This window comes from Urocitellus parryii, chromosome 6, assembly GCF_045843805.1.
Source record: "Urocitellus parryii isolate mUroPar1 chromosome 6, mUroPar1.hap1, whole genome shotgun sequence".
NCBI classification, from domain to species: domain Eukaryota; kingdom Metazoa; phylum Chordata; class Mammalia; order Rodentia; family Sciuridae; genus Urocitellus; species Urocitellus parryii.
Window position 1 is genome coordinate 27,319,723 of NC_135536.1, and position 21,885 is coordinate 27,341,607.

The 21,885-nt window shown below is 42.2% G+C and overlaps 1 protein-coding gene across 1 annotated transcript in view; it reads right to left on the reverse strand.

Moving 5' to 3' along the window:
* The window catches only part of Ttll5 (tubulin tyrosine ligase like 5), a 260,147-nt gene that overhangs the window by 38,770 nt on the left and 199,492 nt on the right, over positions 1–21,885 (reverse strand). The window contains exon 32 of the mRNA XM_026401550.2: positions 19,050–19,267. Within this exon, the coding sequence (XP_026257335.1) occupies positions 19,050–19,267 (218 nt within the window). The remainder of the gene's footprint in view (positions 1–19,049; positions 19,268–21,885) is intronic.

Consider the following 21,885-nt stretch of genomic DNA (forward strand, 5'->3'; position numbering starts at 1 on the left):
AATCAAAAGACGACACGTTTTACAGACACTGTATTTCATGCGGAGCGGTGGAACTCACCGTCATTGCACCCACCATGGTCGTGTGGCACTGTCAAGACATCTGTGGTCCTCCCTCCCAGCAGCTGGCGAGAAGAGGCCAGGAATGCTACCAAGCATCTTGCAGGACACAGGAAAGCACCCAAGCAAAAAATTACCTGGTCCAAAATGTCAGCTGTGCTGAGGATGACAAACCATCACACAGCACCTCTGCTCACACCAACTCTGACAGGAAGCTGGACAGAGCGTCACTGGTTCTCTGTGCCGAGGGCCTTCAGTTACATGTCTCAGAAATACCCTACAACCATGGCCAATCTCCTCGAGGCTCTTACAGGTCTCTGGAACTCTTTCACTGCAGTTATCAGAATTATAATTGTGAAATCATGTACAGCATGGCTCATATCTGTCATCAATGCCAGAATGTGAGCGCCATAAAAGACACGGATCGTATTAGCACTTCTGCATCTGCAGGTCTGTAATGCGGCATTTTATGCCATATCAGATACATGTTTTTGGAAGGAATTTGACCCACTGTGCTCATAAATACATTTATTTGGTGGGCCCATCTGCCTTGATTTTTTAGTTGATATGTTCAAGTTTTACTTGGGAGATTAATAAAAAAATCACTCATTTTTTTTTTGTAGTTGTTTTTTTGGCACTGGGGATTGAACCCAGGGACACTCAACCACTGAGCCACATCCCCAGTACCCCCCTTTTCACAAAATTTATTTATTTACTCTAACTTTTTATACAGGACAGCAGAATGCACTTCAATCCATAATGTACATATAGAGCACAATTTTTCACATCTCTGGTTGTTCACAAAGTACAGTCACATCATTCGTGTCTTCATACATGTACCTAGGGTAATGATGTCCATCCCATTCCACCATCTTTCCTCCCCCTATACTCCCTTCCTTCCCCTCCCTCCCCTTTGCCCTATCTAAAGTTCCTCCATTCCTCCCATGCTTCCTCCCTACCCCCATGATGGATCAGCATCCAATATCAGAGAAAACATTTAGCTTTGTTTTTTTTTTTTTTTTTTTTTGGGAATTGGTTTACTTCATTTAGCATTATCTTCTCCAACTCCATCCATTTGTCTGCAAATGCCATGATTTTATTCTCTTTTAATGCTGAGTAATGTTCCATTGTGTATATATATCAAGGTTTCCCTATCCATTCATCTACTGAAGGGCATCTAGGTTGGTTCTACAATTTAGCTATTGTGAATTGTGCTGCTATAAACATTGATGTGGCTGGGTCCCTGTAATATGCCCAGACCTTTATAATATATATATATATATATATATATATATATATATATATATATATATATATTTAATTTAGAGATAGAGTCTTTTTTTTCCTTTTTTTTTAATTGGTTGTTCAAAACATTACAAAGCTCTTGACATATGTTTCATACATTAGATTCAAGTTGGTTATGAACTCCCATTTTTACCCCAAATACAGATTGCAGAATCTCATCTGTTACACAACCACATTTTTACATAATTCCATATTAGTAACTGTTGTATTCTGCTATCTTTCCTATCCTCTACTATCCTCCCTCCCCTCCCTTCCCATCTTCTCTCTCTACCCCATCTACTGTATTTCATTTCTCTCCTTGTTTATTTACCCGTTCCCCTCGCAACCTCTTATGTGTGATTTTATATAACAACGAGGGTCTCCCTCCATTACCATGCAATTTCCCTTTTCTCTCCCTTTCCCTCCCACCTAGTGTATCTGTTTAATGCTGATCTTATCTTCCTGCTCTTCCTCCCTGCTCTGTTCTTGGTTGTTCTCATTGTATCAAAGAAGACATTTGGTATTTGTTTTTTAGGGATTGGCTAGCTTCACTAAGCATAATCTGCTCTAGTGCCATCCATTTCCCTGCAAAATCCATGATTTTGACATTTTTTAGTGCTGTGTAATATTCCATGGTGTATAAATGCCACATTTTTTTTATCCATTCATCTATTGAAGGGCATCTGGGTTGGTTCCACAGTCTAGCAATTGTGAATTGTGCCGCTATGAACATCGATGTGGCAGTATCCCTGTAGTAAGCTCTTTTAAGGTCTTCAGGGAATAGTCCGAGAAGGGCAATGGCTGGGTCAAATGGTGGATCCATTCCCAGCTTTCCCAGGAATCTCCAAACTGCTTTCCAAATTGGCCGCACTAGTTTGCAGTCCCACCAGCAATGTACAAGAAAGAGTACCCTTTTCCCCACATCCTCGCCAGCACTTGTTGTTGTTTGACTTCATAATGGCTGCCAATCTTACTGGAGTGAGATGGTATCTTAGGGTGGTTTTGATTTGCATTTTAGAGATAGAGTCTTGCTGAGTTGTTAGAGCCTCGCTAATTTGCTGAGACTGGCTTTTAACTCAATGATCCTCCTGTCTCAGTCTCCCAAGCTACTGGGATCACAGAGCCCAGCTCTCTGTTTTTGTTTTTGTTAAAGCAACACTCAACCTAATCCTTCCTCTTCCAACATCATTTTCCACTCATTCATTCACATAAAAAATACCCAGTATTCCCTGGACACAGACCATGAGACAAATGCTAAGGAGAAAACGCACGAGTGGTGGGAGAGGATGAACCAGGAGTGTGATTTGGCTAGTGAGGGGACAAGGGTGGCCTTTCTGAGGAAATCATTCTTCAGTAGAGTCGAGATATTACGAGAAGGCACCAGCCCAGAGCCGGGGGTAGGGCAGAGCTTCTCATGAAACTACACCAGGATTCTGAGCCACCAAGGGCCTAGAATGTCCCGGAACCAACCGCAGGTGTGCGTGTGTGGGTGGGGATAGGCAGGCAGCTTTTGCCAAAACTTCCTCAACAGAAATCACCTGAGTTACTTGCTTCCGGGCTCTTCCTGTGGAGACACTGACTAGTGGGTCTGGGAGTGGGTCTGAGAACTTGGCTTTTTACAGCACCACAGATGATTCCCATCTCCAGCAAAGCTGGGGGGCGGGGGGCAGGGGGCGGTGCACCAGTGAATAGGTGAGAAGAGGCAAGAGTGGGGCGATGGAGAGAGGCAGAGTTTTAGGTTCCCAGTGGTCCCTACACCCCTGAAAGAGAGCGCCCCTCGAGGCCCATTGGAAATGAGGATCATGCTGGCTTGCGGCCTTCCCTTCCCTGGGCCAGCTGCAATCTGGGGCCCAGGCGCGCCCCACCCCCACACTCTCCCTTTGAGGACAGAGAAACTGTGGAGGGAGAAGAGAAAGGAGCAGAGGGCTTCTGCCTTCTCCCACAAGCCTCCCCCAGGACAGCGACATCTGAAATGCTTACGAGTTTTATTTCAGCCCCATATGGGCCCATGAGTCCAAAGTACCTGCTGACCGACATTTACTTCCAGGTCCCAGAGAAAAAGGGAAAGTCCTGAGGGCCTAGGATGGGCTCCTTCCCATGTGGAAGTTCAAGTCCCTCAGGGCTGCTGTGCTTTGGGGGAAAGCCCTGCATGTTAGCAGGAAAAGAAAAGCAGGAAGGCATACTCCTTGGCTCCATGGTGAATAGGCAGCTGCCTGAGGAGAGGTGATTCCAGGGTCCCCAAACTCTCTAGCCCTCTCCTCCTCTCTGCAACTCCAACCTAGCCCTCATCCTCACAGGCTTCATCTCACCTAAGATCTCCTGGCCCTAGGCCCTGGGCCCAGGTTGGCTCCCTCTTCCATCCTCTTTCCTCCCATCAACTCCCCCCAAGCCCTGAGAAGTGCTGAGTTGCAAGTTGAATCTAATGATTCTATTGTTTCTTTCTTATTCTGGGGATTGGACCCAGGGGTGCTTTACCCTGAGCTACCTCCCCTGCACCCGCCTCCTTCTTTTTGAAATAGGGTCTCACTAAGCTGCCCAGGCTGGCCTTGAACTTGGGATCCTCTATCTCAGCCTCCTGAAGGATCTGGGACTACAGGGGTGAGCCAATGTGTCTGGCTTTATTCTATTGCTTCAAACAGGAGAATCCCCCCTTTGGTGGAGTAATGTGTCCATAGCAATATGAAGGGAAGTTCTTGAGTGAATTTTCCCTGGCAACACTGGTGTACAAGATGGTTCAGGTCTATTGTTACTCCCTCAGGCACACTACCAGAAAGATGCTTTTGTTATATTAATAGCATTTCCTTGGGAAAATGCACTCCAACTTCTGGACAATCCACTCCTATATGAGAACTTCTGAAGCAGGTTTGTTTGAGCTGCTCTATTACTTTGTCTGTGACTCTGCACCTGGGAACACCTGAATTTCAGAACATATTTACACGGGAAGGATGGATCTATATCCTGGATTGTCTTTTGGTCTGTTACTGTGTAATAATAGCATAACAGGACTAACTCAAAGGGTTCTAGAAGATCAAGATGGTGAACGTAAAACACATCCTAGCACAGTGACAGGTGTCAGAGTAAGGACTAAACAAACACTATTACTTGTGCTGCCATTTTTACTTAGGAATAGCAACAGCACTCTATAGTCATGATAAGCCTCTCCATACAGAAATATCAAACTGGATGACTCACTAACTCCAATGTATGAAATATTCGTGCTAAACTGTAGGGGAATGACCACATTCCAGAACCTGGAAATTAACAGCAATTTGCTATTAAAATCAACCTAAAAGACAGAAAGCTCATGGTCAAAATTACTCTTAATATCCCATAGGAAGAAAGGCCTCATTTGATTGACAGACTCTCTCTTAATAAATCTAATATGTACATTTTTTCCCCTGCTAGCAAGAGAATGAATCACTGATCCACTGGGCACTAAATGAAATTGGAGTCTGGTCTTGAGGGGCTGTGCTTATAAGACATTTATCTTTACACGTGAGGACGGCGGTACAGAAAGGCGGGTGGGAACTGACTGGAGGAACGGTGCATGTCCGTCTTCAGCTGTGTGGAATATGGGATGGCGCCAGCCACTGTACTGAGATTATAATTGTCCTTCTCTTAGTAGCTGCTGTGCAAAGCTGAATGAGAATTTGACGCAGCAGTACTCATTACCTGATGTTTCCTGATCCCGGTACACGTGGAATATGAAGAAGGGGCCAAAGGTGAACTCAGAAAAACTGGAGTTATAAAAGTATCAAAGAGTTTTACAGGCAGAGATGCTGAGAAGACAGGAAGGGAACAGTGCTATTAACTTTAAATCATACCCGAGAAGGGCAGTAAGACGTGAGCACCTAGCCTTTAAGTGCTCTTCTCGGCAATGGAGCAGGTGTCTTGGAGATGGAAAAGTGTTAGATGCAGTCAAAGGTTGAGAGCTATGTGCTCACTGAACCCCGGTGATGGTAATGGACCTAATTCAGGTCCTTCTCTGCCCATAATTTTTAAAAAATATTTTTTAGTTGTTAATGGACCTTTATTTATTTATTTATTTATATGTGGTGTTGAGAATCAAGCCCAGGGCCTCACACATGCTAGGCAAGTGCTCTACCAGTGAGCCCCAGCCCCAGCCCCTCTGCTCATGATTTCTAAAAACCGCTTAAGGGCAAGCTGCCCGATTCACTGAGCCACCTAAGAACTATACAAGTAACGTGTCCATGTGTCATAGCAACCAAGAATTAGGAAAATCTCCTTTACTACTGACACATGCCTTTCAACTAAGGTACACCTTTCTTTGCTCACAACTAGCACCTGCGGTTTTCTTAAATATTAAATATATACATCCTAGCCCAGAATTTGATTCCATGCCTACCTACTCTGACCTTTCAAATTTTCTAACATCTAACAAAGTGCCGGGAATGGGCATTATTCCTACCGGGAGGGGGCAGTTCTTCTGGGCCTTCAAAGAAATTATTCAACAATGAATTTCAAACACATAATGTCCCTATGAAATACTACCTGCATTTATCATTTTGGAAGATTTCTTTTGGTGAAAGTCTCTACGTAGGGGACACAAGCCATCTGAGTGGTGGCCCCACCTGCGCAGCATCAGGAACACACCCCACAGCTGTCTCTACAGCCTCGGGGGTGGGTGCAGCGCAGGAGCCCCCTCATCCATTTTGCCGGTGTGGCTTTGGCGTGCTTTTCTGCCATCTTCATGTCCTCGACCTGTGGTTTCCTCTGTCCAGTCTCTGCCCGCTGTTTTGATCTGTGGGAACTTTCTGAAAGTGACAGGCTTTCTTTAAGGCTGGCTTGTTCGTGACCTCGCCAGGTTGCCTGCGGTGTTTGCTGCGCTGTTTCTCTTTGGGCTCTTGTTTGAGGCTTTCCCCATCTCTGACCCCGGGGTACTGGTTTCTGTTTCAACAGTGGAGTCAAAGCTTATCTTGGACTCTTGCCACCACACAGAGATGGCCTTCTGTGGAGGGCAGTGCTCAACTGTACACGGCGAGCAGAGGCCCGGGCGGTGGCAGAACAGACATGGTCGCATCTGTGGAGGTTCCAAAGCAACATCCCTGACGGTCCTCATTTTTATAAAATAATGGTGACAATCAGCTTCCTTCAATTCCCAAAGGAGAGAAGAAACCCCAAGAGTGCAAGGTACGCTAAAGAAACAAATGTCCAGAAAGGGAACAGTACCCTGACTTTTTTTTTTTTTTTGGTGAATGTTTACTTTTTGATTAAATATCTTCCACCTTTCCTACTCGAGCACCCGCCAGCACACAGGGACATGCATCTCTTTCTTTATCAATCAGTCCAGAGATTCTATATGCATCTCAGAGAGCAACAACATGCCGATCCTTAAAAATAACCACTGGAACTTTATTAACTACGGTTTGGTTCCAAAACCAATTCAGGAAACATTTAGTAGAGTTGTGGTAGATAAAACTCCAGTTTATAAATATTTAACACACTATCCATCCCACTGCATTTTTGGCTACATGTCTTTTGGTTCATTATTTATGTGGGCCCTTTCTTCCTGTGGGTTAATCTTTTCAGAGGCAATACTCTGTTGCTTGCTGTTAGTTTCAGTCATTTCTTCAACAGGTGTTTAATGAGCACCTACCATGTACCAACAAGGTTTAAAGGGCTGTTCTCTCAGGTTCCACCATGTGCCAGTTTGTTCGAGGCCAATTCTGTGTTTTTTTCCGTTTCTTTATTTTCATTAGTTTATTCTCTTGTCCTTTTACAGATTTTCAAATTAAATAATTAACTCACACATGTTCGATCTTTCTTGTCTTTTTAGATAAGTGTATTTAAGACTAAAGTTTACTTTTGAGGATAGTTTGGGCTAGCTCACCAGTTTGATACACAGTACTTTCACAGCCCTTCAGTTCCAATTATTTTATGATTTTCACTATGACTATCTCTAAAGGCAGTACTTTATTTCATGAAGTTTCTCAACTTCTCCATCTTAAAAAATCTAGTTATTTTTTCAAATTTATGTGAATTCTGCTTAAAGAGCGTGAATTATTTGATACCGATATTTTGAAATATACAGAGCCTTCATTTGTGACACAGTATGCACTATTTTTTTTTATACACGTTCCATGTTTAATTGAAATGAATACATATTCTCCCCTTTTGGGTGCAGGAGTCTATACATGGCTATCAATTTTGTCAGACTGAGAACTGTGACTCATAAATGGGTTATAAAATCAATTTAGGCACTCACAATCAGCACCTAAAGCATCAATAGAAAATACTGCTTTATTTCACATGCATATACATATAGGTCTTTTTACTGGACTGTACATTAAATGTGGTTTTTCTTATTATGAGTGATGGCCAAAAAAGATTAAAAGCCACTTCTGCATTTCAAATATCCAAATACTCAGTAGCATTTGACTGAATTACCTATCATTACCCATTTCTCCCTGTAACTGTGTCAGTTTTTGACTTATAATATTTTGAATATATAATATTAAGTGCATACAAATGCTTTTCTTTATCACTCCTGATGCCTTTTGCTGAATTCCAGATTATTTAATATTAATATTGCTGTGCCAGTATTTCTTCAAATTAGTATTTTGTGGTTTGTATTTTTTCCAATCCTTTGTTTTCCATCTTCTTGTGAGATCTAACTTTAGGTATGTCTCTTTGAAGCAGACTATAACTGAACTTTTTAAAAAGGTGCAATGTTAATGTTTATTGTGACTGTGCATATATTTCTACTGTTAGTTTTTCTTTTCTCTTTACTTTTTCTTTTGTTCTCTTTGCCTCCTTCCACTAGAGTCACAGGATTTCTACATTTCCCTTTCCTGTTTGTTTGAAAGCTATAAAGTTATTCAGTATTTCAGTCCTGCCCTTGAACTTCACACAGACCCTGCTATACATCAACTACTCCCGAATGCACTTGGTTCCTGTATCTTGTCTTCATTGTCTTAAGGACATTCTATCTTTATGTAAAATGACAATTTTCATAGTTCTTAACATTTATTGACATTTCATAAACATGTTGTCCTTCACTGTTTCTTGTCATCCAATGCTTCTGAGTTCACTTTTACCTCATGGAGTCTTTATTACATATAAGTTGTCTTAGTGAAGATCATGTGTGATCTCACAGATCCCCCAACCGAGACTGAACTCAAAAAAAAAATTATTTTTATTTTGCCTTCACTCAAGTGACAATTCAGCTATGTATAAAATTCTAGACCGAAAAATCCCTTTACCTCAATATTTGGCATTAGCAATTGTATTCTAGCATCTATTACTGTTAAGACTGTAGAACTCTGTGCTGCTTTGTAAATTTTCTCTCAGGTGGTCTTTATTTATTTATTTGTTTATTTCATTCCTGGTAGTAATACGGATTGCCTTTTTTTGAGTTGTAGAGTGTGGCCTTGAATTTGTAATCCTCTTGCCTCAGCCTCCTGGATAGTTGGGATTACAGGTGTGTGCCACTCTCCTGACTTATCATTCCTCTCATTCCTGACTGGGGGCCAGGGGGGTGTTGATCCCAGGGCGTCCTGCATGCAAGAACTCTATCCCTGAACTATGCCCCCAACCCCTAAGATTTTTCTTTATGCTTAAAGTTCTGAAGTTTCACTATGACATGTCTGGAGGTATACTGATTTGGGGTCTATGAATGATTTTAGCTCAGGAATCATGTACTCTTCAATTCTGGAAAATTCTCAGTTATTGTACTTTCAAGTACTGCTTGTCTACAGGTTCTGATACTCCCATCAGAGCCCCACGTCATGGTCCATAGATGCTCCTATGAGCACGTGATATAACATGTCTGACCATTCAAAAACATTGATTTATCTATGAGGAGTATTCCAGCCACGGATCTTGTTGGTCACCTTATTTAGTAGGACATTCATTCATGTTTGGAATTTGAGGCCGCAGGCTCATTTTTGTTGTTTTCATGGTGCTGGAGAAGGAACTCACACAGGCTAGGCAAGCGCTCTGCCACCGGGCCACAGCCGCCCTGCTCCTCCTGCCATCCCGTCGCTCTGCTCCCTTATTCCTCCCTGTCTGGAGCTTTAGTGCTGCCGTCACCACTGCCCCAACTCGGTCTGGAATCAGGTTTTGTAGTGGCATTTGGAGCCCTTGCTTCAGTGCTGTTTAGAAACCCTGTTTTGAGGCCAGGCTGTGTCCCTGTTTCCTGACCCTGTGGTCCACAGTCTCAAACAGAGACGCGGCCTCAGGGGCTCACGCTGGTTTCACTGTTTTCCATCAGAGAAGCCCCCCGCATCCTGTTGGGTGATTCAGCCTCGGCGATGCTAACATTGGGTCTGGATGATTCTTCGCAGTGAGGGACTGTCCTAAGCTTTGCAGGACGTCCACAAGCACCTTCAGCCTCTGTCCCCTCAATGCTAATGGCACCCCCAGTTATGACAACCAGACCTGTCCCCAGATATTGCCAAACATTCTCTGTGGAGAAAAATCATCCCCAGTTGAAAAATCAGTTTTTATTTTCAAACCTGGCTTTTAGCCTCTCCTCCTAGCAGGGCACTTCTGGGCTCAAAATGCCACAGGAGCTGAACATGACGTTGCCCCTGCCTGTTTCCAAAGCAGAGTTCAAATTCTAAGGCCAAAGAGATATTTCCCTTATTTGAAAGCACGGTTATGCCCTGATGGGGTTCTTCTTTAAGCGTTTTCTCTCTCACTAGGGTACAGTGAGCCAACCTGACTAGAAATCACTAGGTCTAAATCTATTCTTTTGTTTAAAACTAAACCTTTGCCTTCAAAGCCTAGAGTTATTAGTGTCCAGGAAATCAGAAGGTGTTTGGTTTCCATAGCCATGCTAGCTAGGACTGAATCACACTTGCGAATATCAAGTTACCAACAACAAAAATGTGATTCTTTTTCTTTTTAAACTTTTTCTTTTTTGGGGGGTGGGATACTGGTAGTTGAGCTCAAGGGTGTTTTACCACTGAGCTGTATCCCTAGTCCTTTTTATTTTTTTTAAATTTTGAGTCAGGCTTTTGCTAAGTTGCTTAGGGCCTCATTAAGTTGGTTAGGCTGACCTTGAACCTGCACTCCTCGCTACAGTTGCTGGGACTATAGGTGTGCACCATGGAACCCAACTGTGATTTTATTTTTTGAAAGTATTTATTTTTTTAGTTGTAGTTGGATGCAATATATTTTTATTTATTTATTTATTTATTTTTATGTGGTGCTGAGGATTAAACCCAGGGCCTCACATGTGCTAGGCCAGTGCTCCACAACCCCAGCCCTGTGATTTCTTTTAATAGGGAATAACAGCATCAGCAAATTTCAAGTCCACCAATCTGCACATCCTGGACATAATATGTCAGGGAAAAACACTATTTCATTTAATCCTATTAACAACCCTAAGATGTTTGATATATAACACATACCTTATATATAAATGTATTTTTACATACATTTTGTAAACATATACATATATATGTATATATACATATTCTGTAGTACCCAGAGGTACTTTACCACTGAGCCATGTCCCCAGCCCTTTTTGTTTTTTATTTTGAGACAGGACCTCATTATGTTGCTGAGGCTGGCCTTGAACTTGAGATCCTCCTGTCTCAGCCTCCAAAGCTGCTGGGATTATAGACATGCCCCACTCTGATATTTAACAGGTAATGAAACAGAAGCTTAAATGTATCTCTAGGTAAGTCAATTAAGTAAAAGAGTCAGAATTTCAAATTCTGGGTGATTAACAATTGTGTTCTACTGCCTTCCAGATGCTACTCTCTATAGTATAAATAAATTGTTATTTATTCATCCTTGAAGTATATACTTTGATTCAAAATACTGTCACTGCTGCTGCCACCACCTCCACCTCTGCCTCCACCACCATCTCCCCCACCAGCACCATTTCCATCTCTATTACCACCCCTGCCATTACTGAGAATTTGGGATAAATATAAGCTATGTCAGGGACTAGGGGTTGAACTTAGCTTCTCTCTCTCAAAAGTAAGTTTTCTGAAAACAGGGGTCTTGTCTGTCCTGTCAACTGATGCTACCACCAGTACCTAGAGCAACGTAGAGCACAAGGCACTCTGCGTGGGTGAGTGTGTGTGATGAAGGGTGACCCCAGCCGTTGTCCTTAGAGAGACTTAGCGAGGACACAGGGAGAGGAAAAACAAAGTAGGAGGTAAGAACAAGGAGGTAAGAACTGAGGAGCTGAGAACAAGGCAGTGGGGAGCGACACAGACTAAATCCCAATCCTGAATAAAAGGCAGGACTCAGAGTTCAGCACCTCTCCCATGCAGGGAGGTGACCTGAGCACGTAGGAACCAAGGATGGTATAGTGTAGAGAAGGCTGAGGAGGTTGGAGGCCACACTGCAGGAGGCCGCATGTCACAGGAAGGACTCGCAAATTACCTGGCTGTTTCTCTGGAGACCTCTAAAAATTGAAAAAAAAAAAAAAAGTCTGAAGAATTATTTCAGAGATGACATTTAAAAATTGTATCTAGGCCTACTCATGTAGCCTACATTTTTTTTTTAAAGAACCAATTTGGATAGTTTTAAAACTTCTACCTTAATCTACTGAGGTTTGCTTTTTCTTTAAGAAGAGTCAATTTAATACTTATAATCGTTCACCAAGGTTTTAAAATTTTTAGTGGCGTACAATTGTGCACAGTGTTCTCCAGATTTTTTCAGTCTTGCCTATACCTATTTTTGAAGATTTCTTTCCTCATTTTTAATTCTTTTGTATTTCTGGTCAGAGGTAAGCTCATTTTCTCCTTCCCTGTTCCCCTACCCAAACCAAATGAGGCTTTGAACTTCACTAACCTCACTGCTTGCTCTTCATTTAATATTGCTTTTGCCTTGATTTCCTTTTACCTGTTTTCCTTAGCTTTATTTCCCTGTCCCTTCCCTAACTTTCTGAGATGACAGCGTGGTGGCATGTGGCCTGCATGCGCACCATTGTCCTCTCGTCATCTCCCTGGCTAATCTCCCTTTCTGGCTGGGATCAGAGAGGTTCTCACAGTTCTTTCCAACCTGCCATTTGCATCTTGGTTCATTTCAATCTTTCTGTATCTTCACATGAAAATGACTAAGGTTATGAATTTACCTTTGGGCATGTCTTTGGTTACATTTCGAATATAAATTTTGGTGTGTACTATTCTTCTTCTTTTTTTTCTTTTTGGTACTGGGGTTGATACCCAAGGGCTCTTAACCGCTGAGCCGCAGTCCCAGCCCTTCTTATTTTTTATTTTGAGGCAGGGCCTTGCTGGGCTGCTGAGGCTGGCCTTGACCTTATGATCCTACTGCCTCAGCCTCCAGAGTTGCTAGGAATACAGGTAGGCACCACCAGGGCCAGCTACAATTCTTACTTTCAATATAGTCTGTCTTGATTTTGATCTAGGTTATTTAAAAGAACGTTTTAAAATTCTTAAATTATTTGGGCATTTTATTCAGACTTTTATTTTAATAATTAATGTTCAGAGAATCAGGTCTTATATAATTTCTTCTTTTTGAGGATTTAATTGAAATGTTTCAATCCTAAAAACTATTCCAGGGAAGCTCTGTAGGATACAAAATCAGGCATCTATTAATTTATTAATTACGTCATTCAAAGCCCTTTGCATCCTTGTGTTGGGTCTAATTTGCCTATAATAGTGACTACACATCTCTTTTTGGAAGTCATTTTTTAGGCTGAATCTATCTTTCTTCACATCATTTTTATTTCTCCGTGCGCACTTTTTCCTCAGCATTTTTGATGTCTGCACTTTATTTCACAGGTTCAATGTTCTGACTGCCTGCTTTCTACTGACTCAGGCAGTTCTCAGCTCTGTGCAATCCTTCCTGGCCTCAGACTGCCCGAATTTTCTATCTGATAACTTTTGCTAGTTCTGCATATGAGATATGGTACTCTTAAATTCTGTTAAGAATACAAGTATTTCCTAAAATGTTATTTTCTTTTGTTATTTCAGAGGTTGGCAGAGCCTCTGAATCTTCTCCATCCATGAGGTTCTTTTGATCTTTCAAGATTCTTCAATATCTGCTCATCCTTAGAGAAGAAAGTCTAAGTTTGCCATTAAGGACCCATGTTCATGGAGGACCCGATATGGCTTCTATGAAAGGCCGGATAAATTCCTGCCCAAATCTTTTAAAGTGGTATTTTCATACTCAGATAAGAAGGGAAATGAGGAATGGAAAATATCCAGCAAGTATATGACCAGTTCAACAACCATTTTAGCATCCTAGCAGCAGGGATGACAGATTTTAATTCAAATGACACAAATATGAATCATAGAGGAAGATCCATCATCCACGACTCCCATCTATCTCTCTGATGTTACTGTCCATGCCAGAAGCAAACCCTAAGCCATCCTAATGTCACCCCTAGGCCCATGGGAGAGAAGCAGAGGAAAGAATGAATCTAAGTGGCAGGCCTTCTGACATGTTCCTTGGCCCAGGCCTTGGCCCTTGGAGTGGGAGGCTATTGTCTGGGGTGCCCCAGGTCTCCCACTCATTTCCCAAACTCTACTCTCACAGGAAGCTGCTATATAAAAGCCCTCAGTGTTGTTCTTCAATCCAGTCCTTCCTGTGTAATGTCTAACAGGAATTCCCCCAATACCTCCAGCCTGAGAATCACACTAATTCTCCCCTCTTTTGACTACTTCATTGGTCACTTAAGTGGTAAAATTTGTTTGCAAAGGGCAAGGAGTGAGTTCCTAAGTGCTTACTTTCTATTTTTCCAAAAGCAATATTTAGGATGGTTAATCTGTCATTTGCTGTACAGATGTTTTTGAGTAGATTGGTAGGGACTTTTGAAAGCAGCAATCTCCTGGGAAGAATCTGAGGTTAGCACAACAGGTGGTGTGTGTGACAGTTTGGGCCCAGCCACTGAATGCCTGTCCCTACACTGTGCCTCCAGATTCCTTTACCTTCCAACATGGAAGTTTTATGATTACATTTTAAAAATGTATAAGTTAGAGAACCTTGTATCTAAGGATGGATATGCCACAGATGCAACCACATTTCTTCACACAACATATCATAAAAGACTAAAAGGCTGACAGACAAGGTTAATCTACAATATTGTATCTTCTATGCTCACCAACAACTTTTGGACCACTGTAACTCCTGAGTACTTTGCCCTAGTTTAATGACTCATGGATTATAAAAGATGTAACACACACAGTTATTCACCTGATGCTTATTTGTATATCCAATGACATGACCCTCTGAGCACCTTTCACCATAATGCTGATCTCACCAAAGGTTCAGCTCACATTAACTGGCATTTGGTTTTATTGGGCTGCATAGCTCTTGATGCCTTCCTCCCTCCTAATCCCCAGCAGCCTTTGGCAAACACCACTGTCCTGGGTGCTGACACAGCGCAGCACTTAGCTTCTGCTTCCTTGGAGGGTTCCCTGCAGGACCTCAGATGAGGGCAAGAAAAGGCAATGCAAGCCCCGTAAAGCAAGCGCCGTCCTTCAGTCTGAGTCCTTTTATCTTTCCTTTTCTCATTTGTGCTAACAACTTGAAGCCAGGCCTTGCCCATGCTAAGCACAAGCTCTACCCATGAGCTGAGCCCCCAGCCCCAGTCAGTGCTGCTTACACAGTTTCCTTTCTTTGGAGAAGTCTCCTGGCCCTTTCAACTTCACCTTTAGCCTCTGAGTTTTGCCCACATGCCTGGGAAACTTTAATCTCCTCAGGTTTTTTTCCTCCAAATTTCCTGGAGAGTATGATTCCAGTTCTGAGAAAAAAGGTCACTTCTGAGGAGGAGGGAGTTAGGTGCGCTTAGGCTGTCATCCTAATTAGTTCCCAGGCTGGGCTAATTAGTTCAGCTGACTGCTTGAAAGAAACATCAGACCCACTGTGAAGTGCTGCACACATCAGAGAGGAAACCAAGACAGCTGCTGTGAAAATGGTTAAAAAAAAAAAAAAAAAAAGAGGAAGAAGAAGATGCAGGAGGAGGAGGAAGGAGAGTGAGAGGAGGAAAAGAGAATCTAGATAATTCTCAACACAGAATCCACAAATAAGACACACCTAAAGGAACTAATGAATTTGAGAACTATAACAAGAACTTCTGGGCTAAGAGGAGGTGAGGAAAATGGCCACAAAGCATTAGGATTAAGAGAAAAATGTGGGGCTGGGGCCGTAGCTCAGTGGTAGAGTGCTTGCCTAGCATGCATGAGGCACTGGGTTCAATCCCCAGCACCACATAAAAATAAAGGCATTCTGTCCATTTACAACTACAAAAAAAAAAAAAAAAAAAAAAAAAAGACAAATGTGCTCTCAAAAAGGCTTTGAATAGAATCAACAAAAAACAAGTTATTTTGGCTAATTATCCAGTAGGGACAGTGGCTTTTTGTTTTACAGATGGGAAAATAAAACCTTTAGAGAGAAAGTGACTTGAATATTATCATACAGAAATAGGACCCCACTGTTCCGACTCTCAATTCCCTTTGCACCAAAATTCATCTTTTATGTTCTATTGTTCTCCAAACTCAACCCTCTAGGATGTGGAAACTTTGATGCTGTTGGAAATTGCTTCTATCTGTCTAATGCCAACTTCTGTGCTAGGAGAAGTCTGAAGTTCAACCCAAAAACACAGGGCATGGCATGGTCCAAAGCTCATTACAACTTCTCATTAGCTCTGTCTCCTGGGGCAGCTAAGGCATTCCTGAGTGTGACTCAGGACCACCAGTCAGAACTGGGGTTCCTGATGAATCTGAACTGAGCAGGATAAAGGCAATAATAAGGTCCAAGCAAATGAAGCAATACATCTTGCAAGAAGTAAAAAATTACATGAAAATTTCTTGAAATACCATCTTGGTATTAAACATAATAATATATAAAACTTATTCAACACACATTATGTGCCAGGCACTATATTTGTACTTGACATTCATTAATTCATTTATTTTTCTTAAGATCCAATGAAGTAGGTACTATTATTATTTCAATTTTAAAATAGGAAACTAAGCCACAGAGATATTAACTAACTTGTTATGCTGGCTAGAAACAAGAATCACTCTAGAACAGGAAGACTATGTCAACTGAGACTCAGTATCCTGATTTTCAGAGCCATGAAAAGTTTCTCTAGATTAAAAATCACTTCATTGATCCAAATAACAAATGGAGTTCACTTCATAGTAATGTATCAATGATAGTTTCATAGGATGAAATGTCCCAGGGTAATGCAAGAAATCAACAATGGGAAAAGCTGGGGGAGGGGCGCCTGGGAATCTACTGTTCTTATAACTTTCCTGTAAATGTAAAATTAATGTAAATTTTTTTAAAAAGCTTTTATTTGGATATTTCATAAAGGGAGTTTTTCACTGAGTCAGTTCAGATAGAAAACTATTCTTTTTTTCCCCTGAAAGTCAAAAAATATTTGAAAATATCTGTGGGGACTTGGTGAACACTTTACATGTAAGAGAGAGGACATTAAGGTCTCCGTTGGAGCTAACTGTGCTGGAGTTTTAAAGGCAAATTGGAAACTATTTCCTGGAACACCGCCTCACAGCATGCCTTTTGATACTTGGATTATATTTCTTAAATTCTGAAGAAATCTTTGCTTTTTCCCCCCTTCTGTGCATTTTTGATGCTGAGCTGTTTCCGGTTTTCCCACACTCCTGCCTGTCACAGAGAAGAAACCACAAAAATGCAGAAAAGCAAAGTTTGTCCAAAGAGCTGCGATTTCACCTCGGGAGGCTGAAGAGCTCTCTCCTGTGAGTGGGGGTGGGGGTGGGGGGCAGGAGGCAGGGACAGTGCCTTCAGAGGCTGCCATGCCTAAGCCTCCTCTTCACAGCAGGCCAGCTAGCCACATGGGCCACTTGGGGCAGTGGCAATGAAGAGACGATGCACTGAGAGCAACCAACTGGCAGATTCAACATGCACTTCTGAACCACTGCTTTAGCTGTGGCTCTGGGACCTGCAGGGCAGAGGGTGCCTTTAGCATGCAGCTGATAGTGACCTCTGGGTTCTCAGGTGAGCCAGGCCTTGCACTACTACTTACACGTATGAGCTTTTTACCAACTCACCTAGGAAGCAGATACTCTTATTGTCCCATTTTTATCAGTGGAAAAACTGAGGCCAAAACATTAAGTATCTTGCCAAAGATGTCAAATCAGTCAAGTGTGGAGTGGGGAAGGGAGCCAGGCTGTCTGCCCCTGCAGGCTGCACCCTTGAGGACTTCAGTCTTCTTTCTAGGTTGAGAGGACACGCAGCTTCCTTTCTATCTTGACACTGGCATTCAACCACAAACTGCGGCCTCCCTACTGCCCTTGGCTACTGCTCCAGAGAGTTCTGCAGTCTTTAAAATGCAAGTTATTCCTAGGACAGGGCTTGGTACTTAGCAGGCGCTGAGTAAATATTTGTTGGATAAATGAATAATGGCAGCAATATGATTAAACAGCCGCAAAAGATTGTTTTCAATTCAAATCCAGAATTTGATTCACCCTCCAAAGAGGAAAAACAGTAACACATTTTTTTCTTTGTCCCAGGATTCTTTCCTACAACTAAAATTGAGCTTGTGGAGGACAAATGAACGGGAGCATTAATGAGAGCAAGAGAAAAGCACCACAACCTCAAGGTGTTCAGATGGTGAGAAATGCTAGTCCCTTCCAAGTATCTTTGAGAAGTCTCCTAGTATTATGAACATGTGGGCTAGAACCAACGCCATGCACCTGTTTGCTTCCCCAGATGAAGAAGGGTTGGAGGTGGAATGAAGGATGATGATGACCTACAACAATTTGATTCAGGCATGGAAATTTTTTTTTTTTTTGTATAAAATGGTAGAAGAACATACAAGGTACTAGAAATATTGTTGCTACTCAGCTTGTTGAATAATGCCAGTGAAATCTCAATCCTTCATCTTCCCATTCAAATGCTCAAACATGAACAAACAAGGGGGGGGGAAGGCATTGGCTTTTTTTTTTTTTAAATAAAAATTTTTTTTTTTGGTACCGGGGATTGAACTCAGGGGCACTTGACCACTGAACCACATCCTCAGGCCAATTTTGTATTTTATTTAGTGTCAGGGTCTCACAGAGTTGCTTAGCATCTCGCTGTTGCTGAGGCTGGTTTTGAACTCGCAGTCCTCCTATCTCAGCCTCCTGAGCCACTGGGATTACAGGCATGTGCCACTGCACCCAGTAGGCATTGATTTTTTTTTATGAAATTGAAATATGATTGAGTAGAATGACTAGAAGAAGATGCAACAAGGAAGAAGTTTTCATTTTCTTTCTCCAAGCCCACAGTTCAGGACTCTTACCTGGGGCACTGACTGTAGCTCCTGCCGGAGGCCAGCAGAGTTGGTTGGCAATGATCTTGAACTGTATAGGGAGCTCTCACCACAATCACCCAGGGAGGCTAAAAAATCAGGGGCTACTCCTCTCAGCCAGGGCACAGCCCAGCCATTGGCATGCTTTAATTATTTGTACCTAGTCTTTACTCTCCATCGGGTGTTCTTGTGACCCCCACCATTGAGAATTGAGCCCAGGGTGCTTTGCCACTGAGCTATATTACCTAGCCCTTTCTATTTTTAAATTTTCAGACAAGGTCTTAATAAATTGCCAAGGGTGGCCTTGACCTTGGAATCCTCTTGCATCAGCCCCTTGAGCTGCTAGGATTATAGATGTGGGCCACCACACCCAGCTGGTATTCTTGTTCAATACCTTATGGAAGGTTCCAGAAGTTAAAAGTACAATTAGCTTAAAATTGACATAACTTAGAAGAAACTGAAAAGTTTACAGTGAACTTACTTTGAAGCCCTCTGGGATGTGGCCTTTCTGAGCACTTGTTTATGATTAGATGGGGGTTTGGGGACCAGGGAGGAGGAAGAACTTGGAGGTGGCACCACTTTTTGTGGCAGAGTGGTTGGCTTCTGGCCACTAGCTGTGGCACTTGAAATTCTGCAGCCTGCACCATTATTCATTGTCCATAAATTGGAGTTAGGTAGTGTCTGGCTGCCAAAGATCGCCTACAAGAAAAAGAAAAGAAAAATGATCGATGGAGATCCCTTTCCCCCGCCACTTGCTGCATATTACTGCTGTAATCCTGAAGGAGGGCAAAGAGAAAAGGGAAATTGTTAAGTCATTTTTGAGGACAAACTTCCTCAGGGCTGTCAGTGCAGGTCCAGGTTCAGACAAGAGGAGCCCCCTGAAGCAGGGCTGAGGTGCTCTTGGGAGCACCAGGGCTAGGAATCCGGGCACCCAGTACGAGATGTTGGTCCCTATTCTGGATAATTCTACTGAAAAGCATTGGGTCTCTCATCTTGGCTTCCTTCGTTGTTACAGTCAACAGATTTTTGAACGAATGTCTCCTGGCTGAGGACCCGAGTGCTAGAATTTCGATTCCAGCCTCCTCAGAACTCTGAAGGTTCCCGTGTTGGAGGAGAGGGAAGAAGCCCATGTAGCCATGAGCGACCAGAGTGCAGAGATGAGGCCCAGAGCCAGCCCACGCAGGGCTCTGAGGGCTATTTTTAGAATTTTAGCACAGTAACACCCTGTTGACCTAAGGATTAACACAAGATTTTTACATCTGAAAATGCTTTCAAAGTTAAAATTACAATTAAATTCATATCTGGCATCCAACAGGAGGGTGTTTTTGCTGGAGGGGAGGCCTATAAAGATCTGAAGACACTTCTAGACATCACAGATGTCTGCAGGATGCGCAAGTATACTTTCTTCAAGTAGGTGCTTTAAGAATTCTCACAACTTATTGACCTCGTTAGAAATAGATTTTTAAAATGTATGAAATATGATATGTCAAGAGCTTTGTAATGTTTTAAACAACTAACAATAAAAAAAATAAATAGATTTTTTTGGTGTGTGTCATAAGTTTTGTTATTGGTCCTTTAATACTATTAATACTACCATCAATACACATGAATTACAAAAACTTTTAATGAAGTCATAGTAAGAGAAAAATAATGTAATTGACAAAATACATGGCACTTTTTATTCATTTTTTTTGGGGGGGGGTACTGGGAATTAAAGTTGGAGGCACTCAACCACTGAGGCACATCCCCAGCCCTATTTTGTATTTTATTTAGAGATGGTCTCACTGAGTTACTTTGGGCCTCACCATTGCTGAGGCTGGCTTTGAACTAAAGATCTTCCTGTCTCAGCCTCCCCAGCTGCTGGGACTACAGGCAAGTGCCAGCACGCCAGGCCTACATAGCACTTTTGTGAAAAAAAAAAAAACAAAATCCTAAAATTCCCATTGAGCTGTAGATACACCACATAAAGAGAGATGGGAGAAGTCACTTTGGCATGGCCAAGCTTGACGGAAAATGACAAGATGATCTTAGGACACATTCACCTTCCAGACAGACCTCACCCATATTATTTTTGTCCTTTATGAATTTTGTTAAAAATTCAGATTTAAAAGATGAGCTGGGTAGCTTTAGAAACATGTCAGCGACCCTTCTCTGCTCATGCCTTGGGAGGCCCACTTCTGGGAAATGAGTCCAGAAGCCTGGCCCGGCAGGTCAGAGCGGTCTTGCATGCAGTGAATGTGTTTGACTGAAACACTTGACTCAGATCAAAGAGGTTTATCAATTGGACTGATGTGCCTTTACAAACTGACCCAACGAAGAGAAGAAAGGAAGACTCAAGGCCATGGGCCAGACCAGGAGGGCAGTGCTGTCACATGTGTGTCCATGAGAAGCCCTCCCATGGGGCCAGAGGGCCAGGGAGCCCAGCTGCTCCAGCCAGCCTTCTTGAGGGAAGGTGCCAATTCTTCCTGTTCCACAAGGGTTCTCAAACAAACCTTCTTTTCAACTGCTGTTTCCATATCTGAGGGCCTCAAACTGTGTGGGAGAGGCTCAGTTGGAGGAGGGAGGCAGGAGGGAGGCAGGAGGGAGGCAGGAGGGAGGCAGGAGGGAGGCAGGAGGGGGCGCAAAACCCAGGCTGCTGTTTTCACCACTACATCCTAAAAAGTGGGCTCAGCTATGAAGAGTGTGTGGGTGATGCCTCATTCAAGATGGGAGGAGACCAGGACTTAGGTGGGGACCTAAGAAACTGGAATGAGGGTCACACTGAGCTGTCGATAAACAACTTCAATGGATAAGTAATAAAGAAGGAAAAATCAGTAATCAAGAGCTCTTGGAAATAAAAATATTCTTTAATGAGTTATATTTTAATGTCATAGGAGAACTGCCATCAGTAAGAACATCTATTCAACAAGTGTTCCCATGCTTACACCAACCATATTCCCAAATTTATTTTCCAAATTCATCAAGTTTTTCTTTTTTTCCAATACCTTTCTAGGTCATCTAAATACAATTAAAAGAATAAATGAAAAGAGCAAGTTCAGAACAGGGAGTATAATAAGCTCCTATTTGTGTAAAAATAAGTGTATAAATAAACACACATACACAAAGTTAATATTGCACAGAACAATTCTGGAAGTATATTCAAAAAGTTGACAATGTCCATGAAAAAAGAACTGGTTAGCTATGTATCAAGGTAAGAAGGACATTAACTTCACTACTATTTTTAAAATTTTGTGTGCAGTTATTACACAAATAAATTATTAAAAAGTCAAGTTCTAATAACATTTAAGTGTGTAACAAATTAGCTCTGAATATAAGTG